Raw genomic sequence first — 13,131 nt, 5'->3', positions numbered from 1 at the left:
CAATTGAGAATCAATTATTATCAAAATTTAAATAGACAATAAATTTAAATAAATTGTTATTAATTTAGAATAAGTTATTAAAATTTAAATTATTTATTGATAAAAAACTAATCAACATCGACAAATGTCTATTCAAATTTTGATAAAAAAGTGATCCTTAATTAATATAAATTTTTACCAGTGCTTAATTGATCTTTTCCTTAAATGTCAAGTGCTCTGTATTTGGATGACTCGATGATCGTGCAAGGTGGGTGTGCTTTTTCCTCCTTCTTCTTACCCTGGGTATGATTATGAACAACAATGCTTTTCTATTTCACACGTTATCTGAAGCAGAAGACAGTTATCCCTTGTGCTCCTGATCATTTTCAAGGAACCCCACAACAGAATTTATAAGTGCAGCCCGTGATGCAAACAGCTAAGAATCGCCGACTGGATTTTGATTGCGTGGCATGCAGACAAATCGAAATTGGTGGTTGCAATGCGTTTTGAAAACATTATTATTAGAGATTACATATAATTAACAACGATAAAATAATAATCGCATTGCTTCTATTAATGAGTTTAAAATTCTCACTGAAAGATGTTTATATTTAATACTTAGAACGTGTTTTGAATAGAACTGCCCCGAGAAGGATACCTAATGGAAATAAAAGACAACAGAAAATATGAGTTTCGGTCAAACCATCTCCACCTGTCCTGCTTAAAGAGGCTAAGCCCACACAATTGTCCCATTAACTCTCACTTTTACCATGTTCCATCTTCGTCCCCCCCCCCCCCACCTGCACTGCAATTGAAGAGTTGTTTAACAAGAAAGTACGTTGCTATTGCATTATGTGTCTAATCATTTTGTTTAGCCATCCCCACTTTCAAGCAACGATTTACACACTCTACAGAACTTATCCTTTCTCGATTTAAGTTTAACTGGGTAATTATCATATGTTCACATACAAGCAATACTATCTCCCTCACACGACAAGGTTTAAAGTGTAAAAGGAAGAGTACATATTCGTTATTAAAAACATGAGAGATGTTTCGATTAGGTAAGAAATTCCAGTATCAAATTATCAGAGACCAGTAAAGTGGCTTCGTCTGACGATGGTGGCATCAATATTCATAGGCTCAAAACCATCTTAGGTGAACTTGTCCTTTCGGTCTCTGTTCCAATCAGCTATATTGTCATAGCGGTTGATCTCCACATATATGACAATTTTTATATGGGACCATTGTCATTGAATATGGATGCAGATCAAGTAAAGCGATCCCTTAAAGTGTGTGCAATTCATTTAAAATGAAATTCAAAACCTTTTAAGACTAGGAAAGCTTGGAACTTATAAGGACTTTATTAATAATTTCCCAAGCTTTATGACATCTCATTCTGACGGTATATGCTGGCCATCCAAATTTATTTCTCTGCACATCTCACGCCATCATTTAACCACCCGAATTTGCAAACCTCATCTTCTATTCCTGTACACCCCCATACATTCCAATTTCAACAAGCCCTTCAAATTCCTGCCATCACTATGGCTTCAACCTCCAGGCCACAGAAAAAGCTTAGCGAGTTTCTAAACGAGGAACAGCAACCTTTTGTCCTAGAGCTTTACCTTCTAGAAAGAGGTTGTTCCAGAAAATGGAACTTAACTCAAGATCAAGGAGGCAACGGCTTCGACATTGGAGACTCAGGCAAGAGTCTGGAGAGGTCAGCAAGTTGTGTGTTAAACAAGAAGAGAAAGGCTCTGCTTTCATTTTCTGAAGTTCTAACATCTGTATACAAGAAGCTTGCTGCCCATAGCGAAACCCCTATAACCAGAGACTCTGACAATAGAGATGAAGATGCGGTCAGTGTTCCTCAGACAGAAAGGGCTATTCAGAAGGTTGTGGAAACAGACAGATTTTCATCCGCTAGTAGCTCCACCCTGTTCAATTCATGCTCAGAGACGGGAGAAATTGAAGAGCAGACTTGGATATCATCACATAAAGATCAGCCTTCTTTTATTTCAGACACTTGCAGTGCTTCAAATGCATGCAATATTGCGGTGAAGAGGTACAAACTCAAATTTAGTTACCTAGAGTAAAGCTATTCATTCTAGAAAACAATAGAATCTTACTACTTTAGGGAAAATATATTAATTAGTTTGGTTACTCTCAATAACAAAGCCAGCAGGCTACTAGTAATGAAAAGCACCGCTGGAGATACATAGAACAAAGCCCTGCTTTACTGGACAGGATACAATCACGTAAAGTCCAAGTATCCCAAAATAGTAAGTAACATCACACATGACAAGCGCAGGTTTAACCATTTTCTTTAGTTTTGAACCATGTTTTTATGTTTTTAACATGTGTCAGTTTGTTTGGCAGATGAGAGAGTGAAGGAGGATGTTGGGAGAAGGGAACAGAGAATATTGAATTGCGGAGAAGTTGTTATGCCCAAGAAAATCACAGAAGACTCGCTATTATCAGCTGCTTTCTGGGGACTGCTGATTCAGTCAGCTGAGAGAGATGGACATAGCATTAGCAAGGACTTCAGAGAGATTCTTGGGACAAATGTTTCTCAAGTGTTGAAATCTAAAAGAGCATTGCACAAGACAAAGCAACTCCTATTTGATTGTGTGAGAGAGATTGCAGCAAGCTTCCCAAGAACAGGCGAGGGACAGACAGGTTTCAAACAATTATTGGGGGCGGAGGAGTTGGGTAACCTCATTTGTCAGAAAACGAGAGAGTGGGGTCAACAGGCTGGAGATCGGAAAAACCTCACAAACTTGTTGACTTCGGATCACTTGAAATCAATCAATGAATGGAGTGATTTGGAGCCACATATGAAGGATATTAGCTTTGAGGTTGCCGATGCAATTTTGGATTGCATCAACAACGAAATTGTATCAGAAATGGTTGATATCTTCCCACCATCTATATAACGACTCATTTAAGTCGTGAATCCTTGTGACCCATTTCGCACCTTTAATAATGACCCGGTCTTATTTGTCAGCTTCATTTTAAACACCATCATCAAAATGTCCTCATATAGTCGTTTTAACCATAGATATTATATTGAGGACCAAAAAAATGAAAAAGAAAGAAAATTTTGCAGTAAATGAAAATGGGCATTTTTTTTCGCTCAACCAGTATATTACAGAACAGTAGTCCGTGATTTACCGGTATTCAATCTTAGTAATCATTATAGCACAAACTGAATAAGACAGTTAGAGCAGCGTCTGTCATTGTAGACAACTATACATGCATAGGGCTTTGGAGTTATCTGATAAACTGGCAGCTAATCAGATAAAAACGTTATATTGGAGGCCATAAATGCGAAGGCAAAATGTGTAATCGTAATAGTTTTGTTGGATGTAGACATTTAAACCACCAGACGACAAATTATACAGGGGCCAAGAGTTTTCCCCTCCTTATCTCCAAAAATTAAAAGCGATAGTCACAAGCAAGTCCAAAATTCCCGTGGGGGCATAATGATGACTTCTCCTCTCATTAATCGCTGCTTTCATTGTCTAGTTTATCGCCTAGACTCAGTACCACACTATTAAACAGAGTATCCCTAGCAATCACGCCACTCAACTCTGCCACTGCACTAATTCATTCGAGTGGCTACCGTATATGGGTTAGGCTCTGTATGATATTGCATATACTTCAGTTTGAATCAAAATTCCCACTGCAATGCTGCTCAATTCGACATCCTCGTTCGGGATTTCGAGCAGAATGGGTAAGGATTAAATCATTGCTGAAATAGTATAGCTGAATCTTCGATCCCAGAGAAAAGAAAGAGATAATGGTACTGCGGAATCATCGTCCCAATGTTTCCAGTCATTGAAGCGTTTATCAGCATATAATGTAAATGTTGCTTCATCATGAGCCTGAACAAAATCAAAGTTAATGTCATGTACCTTTCTCTAGACCTCTTCTGCGATCACTGCCATGTTTGTGTGATTTTCTTGGTTTCAGAATCCACATCCAATCTGCTGCTCCAGTGCCTCCTCTGGAGCTTGTCTCCATTTTGTTCAGTCTCTCCCTCTTATCTTGATCTCCCTCTTCTGCCCGCACGCTCTGATGAAGGAAACCAGGTCCAATTGTTATGCTTTCTTTTTAACCCAAAAAAAAAAAAAAACTGAATATCAGGCTATTGGAGTAGACCCTAAACACATGTAAAGTCCTAACATGTTCTTTTGTTCCCATGTACGGCACACATGAAAAGAAATTTATTTTTCCTGTGGCATAGGTGGTTGTAATGTTTTTGTTTAATGGGAAGCTTTCATGGATTTGATCATATATATGGATATACTGAATGGCCCAAAAAGTATTGTGTGTGTTTAATCCAATGCCCTAACTAGCAGGCCCACCAGAGTTGGATCCATAAATGGCGTGATCACGAAACAAAGGAAATTACCAGAATTATGGCGTTAACCGGCCCTGAGAATATACGCAAATCAAATTGTATCAGATTAAAGGGAAAAAATTCCGTAGCATGGTTGGAAGATGTCTCCATTCAGTTTCTGTCTAGGATTAGCCAGATATTAACAAAAAGTCAAGTCCCGTCCCCACAATACAAAACCTTTTTACTGTGCCATACAAAAATGTTTCCCTTTTATTTTATATACTAGTGTTTAACTTTTTGGCCGACTAAGTTTCATGATTGTCTTCTTTAATTTGATTACGATACAAAAACGCATATTAGAATTTTATTATCATTGTTTAATGTTATTTATTTAGAATCACCCGAACAGCAATGCGGAAGACAAACAAGCACAGCAAGTGTAGTTTTTCGTATCCACGTACACCGCATTCATTGAGAGAATACCTGGAAAAAAAATAAAATAAAATATCATATGGAGGTTGTGTATTATTATAAACTCGAACAGAATGCTTGCTGCCCTACTAGGTGTAGTTTGGACTTGGCGTTGCAAGCTGATCCAATGGGTGATGCTAGTAATTTAGGTGCTAATCCAGGCGCACACTTGTGGAAAAACGAAATTGAAATTGGAAAAGTCGTGAATTGCACTGTCTAAATGTTGTTTACAAATTTTCCTTTCTATAGTATATATAAATGAAGAAAGACGAAGGAAAGCGCAGAACAGCGAATAGCAAACGGCCCTGGAACAAGACAAAAACCTAGGCTGACACAAAGATGAATTAATCTTTATGGACGTTGTGTGGGACTGAGACGTGAGAGATCCTGACCAAGTTATTGTTCCGAACAGCGCAGGATCGCTTACAGGAGAAGAACGACATGCTCTTCCTCAACACCGATTCACGGTTGTTCTTGTTGCGACCGAGTTTTCGAGTCTTGGTGCACTCTCTGTAAGCAGCCAAGAAAGGATCGTCGTCTTGCACCCACAGTCCCTTTTTTGATGACGTTCTGTAGAAAGGAGGCTGAAACGCGCACGGAGGCAGTGGAATATTCTGAATATCTTGAACTCCACAGTTCATCTTGCCGCCGCCGCCTACTTCCGTCGTGCAAGGCGGAGGTGGTAGATTATGCAGCAGCTCTTCCTCTCTCGTGAGGCTCTCTGGTTGGTGTACCTTGGACACGCCGGCCTTCTTTTCCCATGAGAAGGGCACGTTTCCTTGGGAAGAATCATTACCAGTACTCATCGATCCATCCATCGATTGCTCCAAGCTTAAGAGTTGAAGTGTTTCGCTATTTGGTGAAGTTTGATGATTGAGTGGCCTTCTTAATCCTTATATATGGAGTATGACAAAATTAATAGCACTGGACTGATCTTAACGTCATCAGCACTCAAAAGGACAACGCCTTCAACATGAGGCTGGAATACAATTTGTTAGCTTTTGGCTTTGAAAACAAACACGGAAAGAAAATGACGGACAAGTTAGGTAAAGAAGACCTGGTACATGCGAGAATTTGCATAGGCATTATAAGACAAAGAGATCAGACAAACTTAGGAATGGTTGACTTGGCTCATGCATAGAGATATGCTTCTCTTATAAGATTTCACTCACGCCCCTCCTGCACGTTTGGACCAGTTCAAAGTGAAGCTGCTCCACGAGCATCTATATCTATTTAATTAGTCTAATTCTTACCATAGTTACGATACAAACAATATTCTCCCTCCTAGAGAAACGCTAAATTAAAATCGATGATTTTCAATAGAATACTATATATGGTCAAGTTATTAAGGCCATGACAATAAAACGTTTGAATAAAGTAAATGGGTAAAGCTAGCGTATTTATAAATTAGGACTCTTCCTTGGAAAAACGGCTAGTCGTGGACGTATTTTGTACAGCCACACGGCCTACGTGTATGAGAATTTGTATGCCAGAATAAATAGGTTTATATCAGCTTTTATATTATATTGTTTTTGTTTTGCGCGATTCCTCTCCCCTAATAACTCACCGTTGTTAATAATTTTCATCAGAGTCCAAAAAACCTTTGTAAGCTAATCCATAATCGCAGAAGTTATAACACATGCATTGAAGGTTTTTCTACTATGTCATGATTAATTAAGAAAAGCGTTAAATCGTTTACTTGAGGTATTTATTTAGGTGTGCCCGCAAATGACTAAAATGATTATTGATGTTCAACGATGTTGAACATTTTGTCCTAGATGTTTTTATTCATATGGTTGTTGGCTTCGCTGAGAAATTTTATAAAAAAGATGTCACTTTTAATATTTATATATTGTAATTCACACATACGTATACTTGTGTTTTCAAAGAGCATTATTTGTAACAATTGTTGAAGAGCGTACAGCTAGCACTGGGTTCAACACGTTCTGGCCTGTTTACACGCATGCGTTTGAAAGATATCTGATATGACCTTATTGCATTAAAAAATATATCTGCAGATTCATGCGTCAGCCAATATGAGGGATCCTCTCGAATGACCTAAAAGGCCAATTGCCCTGATCCACTGATATATTATATTTAAAAGAAACGAATATTTTAAAATGTTAACTGAAAAAAAAGAATACTGTTTTAAGTAATAAACCAAATTCTTTTAATAATATGTTTTCCTTAAGCGTGAAAAGTGAAGATTTAGTTAGATAATAAAATTGAACTTGTACATTAATAGATCCGGACTCAGCGCATGGCATGGCATTTGCAGGTATTAGTAATACGGCGGTATGGGACGATGAGTGTTAGATCCAAGCTCCTCGCAGGATTGATTTTATAAAGATTGATTTGAAAAATAATTCAAGTACCGTTGACAGCTAATAAATAGAATGATTTATTTTATTTTTTACAAATAATAATGTTCGACTTCTTACAGTATTTTTGGAAACAACCCTTAAAACTTTTTGTTACTGAAAACGTGTTAGAATAATGAAGAAATGTTTTTCTTTAAGTCATACCTTATAAATTAAGGGGTTACATCCCTATAAATTAAAGAAGTTTTGTGAAATGTTGTGTAAAAAGCTATAATCAATAATGTCACATCTCTTGAAATTCTCAAATTACCTTTAAAAAGTTATAAAATTAAAAAAATATCACTTGATGAAAGGAAATAAATTAAAAAAAAAACTCTACATGTTAAAAGGTGGTTTCTTTCCATACAAAGTTATTATAAATAATTTTTTGTTAATATTGATTATTAAACGATGTAAGTTTAGAACCAATACAAAAAGATGTTTATGAATAATAGAAGATTTATTATGAACAACAAAAAGTTGTAAACCAATATTGATTGTAATTTTTAAAGAAAGCTTTAGTTTTCAAAAAGTATTATTTTTAAACATCACTTCAGTATTTATCAACATCTATCACCATTACTTATTTTGGGCATCCATATGTTAAAATTCACTATCTTTATTTTTTGAATGTACAAAAAATAAAATAAAATTATTACTTTATAAAAATTTTGTTATCTTGGCTTGCATTTTGATAGTACAAACCACATCTAATGGTCCTCGTTATGTCATGAAAAAAATTTGCCATCAACCAATCTTGCACCCAAAGATTAGAATAAGTGGGGGTAAATTAAATCGAAGGGAAAGCACTGCCCGCGCTTAAGACTACGCTCACAATTTTCCTTTTCATCCCTACTTTTATTTTTTCAGAGCCGTCCCACCAGCAAAAGCTGCTAAATCACCAATTTTTTAATTACTTGTAAAAGTCATACCACGGTATAACTAATTAGAATTATATCAAACCACGTGGACTACTATGTTTTATGTTATTAATTTAGGGTTGAGATCTATTTTTTCCACTAAACTATACTCTTAGTTACATGCAATGTTCTAAACTCAATCTTAATGCATTTTTATCCTTATTCTCATCCTTAAAAACGTTTATAACCAGACCAATTTAACCCCTGTCGTTAGAGCAAATGGCCGTAATCTTAAAGATGTGGTGCCCGAATATGACCTACACGGCATCACATGATATCAAAGTGGACGCCTACCCCAGGAGTCTGGTTTTGTTGCGTGCTCGTCATCTAAAGAGTCTAGATTTATAACTTTTATTTTTTAATGTAAAAAATTATAAAATTTTAATAAATTTATCTTTTTATCAATCTGAACAATATAAAATTAATTTAAATAATCTAATTTAATATTATTTTTTAAAAAAATTATAAATTAATTATTTAAATATACTCCGGACAAACTAGATTTTAACTTTCTAAGTATATTTGGATAGTTAATTTATAAAATTTTTAAAAAATAATATTAAATTAAACCATCTAAATTAAATATATATTATCCAAATTGATGATAAGATAAATTTATTAAAAATTTATATTTTATATTTTAATAAATATAAAATTAAAATTAAAAAATTTGAATCAGATTGCTCATCAAGGTGCTCGTCACCTAATGAGCACCAAAACCAACCCCTAACCCCAGTCATGATTCAAAAAAAATTCCTCTCTATTCCCTGAAATAAATCCTCTCTACTAGAACAAAATCCATACCATTTTTTCAGGTGTGTTTGGATAATTTATTTTTAATTTAATTTGATAAGTATTTTTTATTTTTGAAATGTGAGATATTATTTGAAAAAAATAAAGATCTGAAGGTACATAATAAAAATAATTTGAAAATGTTATTGAAAGTGAATTTGATAGATTAAAAGCATTGAGTTTTTGAAAATTAAATTTAAAGAGTGGGATATTATTTAACTTTGTTAACCCAACTTTAATTTGTTATTCTTTTGTTTAAAAAATATCATTAACACATTAGAAATATAACCATCATTTAAATAATAATAACAATTAGATATCAAATTTTTAGTATTATAAATTAAAAAATTAATCATATTAACTTTTAGCATTAATATATATTCAAATATTGATAAAATTTTGTCCAATATATCAAGTTTTATATTTTACAATTTTTTATTTAATATATCAAACTTTATGTCATTTAAAATTTTCATTAACCAACAAAGGTTTCTCTAGTTAGTTGAAATTTTTTTAAATAATAAAATTTATCATGCTCCTATATTTTTTTGAATCATGTTAATTTTCAATATTAGTATGTATTATACTATTTATTATATGATTTTTAATATACCAGACTTTATTTTTATTTAACATGTCAAATTTTATGTTATTTAATTTGTTTTCAAAATTTAAAAATATTTTAAATATATTATATGTTTATAATAAAAATTATGAATCTTCATAAATCAATATTTTTTTTGATAATTGTACATTATTCAAAAACATAGTTCACCCCAATAATTTACTCCCTCTAATCCTATTTATAGGATAGAGAGAGAATAATTTTTATAGTCCTATTTATAAATCATATCATTAAATTTTTATCATAATTTTTTTTTACCTTCTATTGAATGTTAGAAAAAAAAATTATGTTATTGAAGTGTGTAATAAGGGTAAAGTTGAAAACTTATTAAATTTTAAGACAGAGTTAATGAGTTTTAAAGTTTTCTTTGAAATTGATAAAACATATTATAAGTGACTTATAAATAAAATTAGAGTAATAAACAACTTTTAATTTATTAAATTATTTTTTAAAAAATGTACTTAAATAAAATTTTTATTACAACATTCGATTTTTACTAAATTAATATTTGTCATGACTTTTGATTTAAAAGAAAATCAAATACGTGGGTACTCTACCTCCAAATTAGAGTTGTACAAACGGGTTCCAAGACAGATGATGTGGGTTATGGTTTTGGCGGATTGGGTTGGATCAGCCCACTAAGATATACAGGCTAGGAAAACCTAAACCAACCCGCAAAAATACAATTTTATTTTTAAAAATAATTTAAAATTTATAATCAACATATCATATATATATAGACAATAATTTTTCTCATATTATTTTTAAATTAAAATTTAAATATAAACTCATATTATTTTTTTAATAAATTTATATTTTTAATTTCAATCAATAAATCCTATGAGATTAACAAATAATACATAATTGATTTATATATTGTAACAAAAATTTCATTTGTAAATTATAAAAAAATTTACATTATCTTTCAACTGCAAAGAATATGTTTGGAATTTATAAATTATAAATTTAAAAAATATTTTTATTATTATAAATTTATAAGGAGATATATTGTGATTAAAAAAATAAATTATCTTTCTTTTAAATAATCCAGCCCCTTAGTCAGTCCGTTCAGTCCTCAAATCATCCCATTTTAACATGTTATTTTTGTAAATTGAGCTAGTCTAGTTGATCTTAAAAAATAGATCAATTTTTTTAGTCCAATCCATCAAATTGATGGGTTGAACTGGGTAGACTTAGCTTATTTTTCTGACTTTACTCCAAACGTCAAAATCCCTGACACGGCCTTCGGAATCTCCATACCGATGCCATTCTCATTGTGTTGAACTGCGATCTAATCTAGCAACACTTGTGATCCCGTCCGTCGAGATTTGATCCTGATGGTAAAACTACAGAATTTGAGAGAAGAACCATGCGAAACTCAACCACTTGGAAAAATCACTAGATTGACATTTGGGAGAGTGCGGGCATTTAAGGAATTATCGGTGGCAATAATGGTATGTTGTATCATCATCATCCTCAGACTTTGAGGAATCATCGGCTCAGGCTCCTCCGCTCTCTTGTCCTTCACCGTCTCCATTCACTTTGACTCAGTCAAGCCCTGCTCCCCAGCTTCACCGACATGTATGCATCCAACTTTCAAGGTGGGTCATGCCGGAGGACTGAGGAGGTGGCCATGGGTATTCATTACCCACTAGCCACTGGGAAGAGCATCTTCCCCTCCACATACACGACGCATCACGCCAAAGCAGGTGTGGATGCCCAATGCCATCTCGTGCCTTTCATTCCTGCACTCGTCGCCCTTGTTCTTCCTGAAGGAGAGCCACTTCTCTAGGCGGTCTCATCATGAGACTCTCATCTCCATCCTCTATCCACACCTCTAGCTGGATGTCACGTTGGGAAAAATAGTCGACCAAATAATGCTTTACGCTCAAACTTAATAATCTCAATTAACAATAAGAGCAAAAACATTCGATTTTGAACGTTTTAGAACAAAATTTACACAGTTCGGAGTCAAAAACAGGTTTTAACACATTCATTTAATATTTATAACTCATACAATCACATGTTGAATTGCCGATAAAGGATTCAAACCCTAAAGTTCATGCACGTAAAAGATGTCGCCTTGCTGCTAGATAACTTGTCATTAAATAATTTTTTTGGAAAAAAAAAACAATACCGTACTTCCAAAAATTCTTTTTTTTTTTTTAAATTATGGTACCCATTCTTTTTAAATTCAAGTTTTGAACACCTAGACTTTTATCGAGAGACCCACAGAAACAAACGCTGCAAAAATTAAAAGTCCATTGTTTCATGGACAGCCATTCTTCCCACGACAAAGACATTTCTTCGTCCGAGCGAGTGAAAAATGTAAAGCCTTTTTTGACCGGAAAATTTCCAAGCCTTAAAAATAATGGTAACTGATGATCCTTTAAATATTTTTAAATTTTTAATTCATAAAAATGATAATAAATCATCTGAAAATAGAAAAAATCATCTTGAATTATAATTACATTCAATTTTACTAGAATTGGAAATGCAATCTTTAACGATGTTAACGTTATATTTAGAAATGATATAGTTTTATTTTAAAATTAAAATAAATTTTATGATAAAACAGAAATATGACTTAACAAATTAGTTTAATATATTTCTATAAAAAAATTCACTGGATATTGTAATTTTAAAAAATCATGAATAATGCTGCTATTTTCAGATCTTGTGCAATTTTTTTATCTTAACATTTATTACATATGTTGCTGGACTTTATAAAATTTTTGTTTAAATATTTTTTCATATTTTAACTGAATTTTAATTTAAAAAAACTTCAACTTAACATCTATCGGGCACATTCACACACACGTGTAAAAACTGAGAGAGCGTTTATTTATTTATTTGGCAAAGGAAAAGAAAAGAGGTGAGCTATTTAAATATATGAGGCTTCGTTTGGAGATGGATAACATATAAAGGGCTGACAAGGGAAGTAAAGCCCAAAACTAAATGAATGGGCCTGAGAGGTTCGGCTTTTGCGGCTAGGGTTTTAAACCCTGGCTTGCTCCCTGCCTGAGCCCTCTTCTTTAAATATCTCCCAATCTAGGTTTTGGAATTCCAAGCAGCGGCATCTCTACCTGCGACGCACAGTCCTTGATTCTGCTCCTGCTAATTCCCTGTGATTGTGATAATCACTCTTGGCTTCTCCCTCTTTGTTTTTGTTGGATTCATGTTCGATTTGTTTTCTTTTGAGTGAATTGCATGTTTGTTCTTTTATCTGATGAAATGGTGGAAGACAGAAAGAGTTGGGGGTGCTATGATTATAAACAATTCCTCGTTCTGAATGCTATCGCCATGGCATGACAGACACGTCTACACCCATAGAATATGAGCACCGTCCCTCTACTTGATTTCCTTTTGATTCTTTTGTGTTTTTAGATTAAGAGGAGTTTGAATCTTGGATTTGCAGGGCAATTCATTGCGTTTGCTTCCTGCTTTACCAACTCCTGAAATTCATTGAGTGGTGTTTAAAGCCCTTATCTTACACTGATTCTTGAGGTCGGGGTTACGCTCGCCACCATATCATATTCCCGAGCATTGTTATGGTTTGTTTCACTTGTTTTTCCAATGGAGGTTTTTTATCACAGAATCAGAACGCTCCTGAAGAAAATGGTGCTTCATGACACCTTG

General features: G+C 33.7%; 2 protein-coding genes and 1 non-coding gene across 4 annotated transcripts; 2 read left to right on the top strand and 1 right to left on the bottom strand.

The window, feature by feature from the left end:
* The first annotated feature begins 1,344 nt into the window (after nt 1-1,344).
* On the top strand, nt 1,345-2,935 carry LOC129300167 (uncharacterized). 2 transcript variants are annotated; one of them, XM_054938699.1, is made up of 3 exons: nt 1,345-2,044; nt 2,158-2,261; nt 2,347-2,935. In XM_054938699.1, exons 1-3 carry the CDS (start codon nt 1,386-1,388, stop codon nt 2,913-2,915), a joined length of 1,332 nt encoding a protein of 443 aa, XP_054794674.1. In that variant the 5' UTR covers nt 1,345-1,385; the 3' UTR covers nt 2,916-2,935. The 2 variants fall into 2 exon arrangements, with proteins under 2 accessions (XP_054794674.1, XP_054794682.1); XM_054938707.1 differs by having other exon boundaries at nt 1,346-2,044; nt 2,359-2,935.
* Nucleotides 2,936-4,980: 2,045 nt separating this feature from the next.
* LOC129300181 (uncharacterized) lies at nt 4,981-5,906 on the bottom strand. Its single transcript, XM_054938718.1, has one exon. The coding sequence runs from the start codon at nt 5,611-5,613 to the stop codon at nt 5,140-5,142; it is 474 nt and encodes a 157-aa protein (XP_054794693.1). The 5' UTR covers nt 5,614-5,906; the 3' UTR covers nt 4,981-5,139.
* Nucleotides 5,907-12,748: 6,842 nt separating this feature from the next.
* Nucleotides 12,749-12,837, top strand: LOC129304309 (small nucleolar RNA snoR8a). The gene has a single exon (XR_008591675.1). It is a non-coding gene; the product is annotated as a small nucleolar RNA snoR8a (small nucleolar RNA).
* Nucleotides 12,838-13,131: the final 294 nt, after the last annotated feature.

Source organism: Prosopis cineraria, unplaced genomic scaffold, assembly GCF_029017545.1.
Source record: "Prosopis cineraria cultivar Desert tree isolate PC_DT_omini unplaced genomic scaffold, ASM2901754v1 PC2, whole genome shotgun sequence".
In the NCBI taxonomy this organism is placed as follows: domain Eukaryota; kingdom Viridiplantae; phylum Streptophyta; class Magnoliopsida; order Fabales; family Fabaceae; genus Prosopis; species Prosopis cineraria.
The sequence above is the reverse complement of the archived record's forward strand: the minus strand, read 5'-3'. Positions and strand labels throughout refer to the sequence as shown.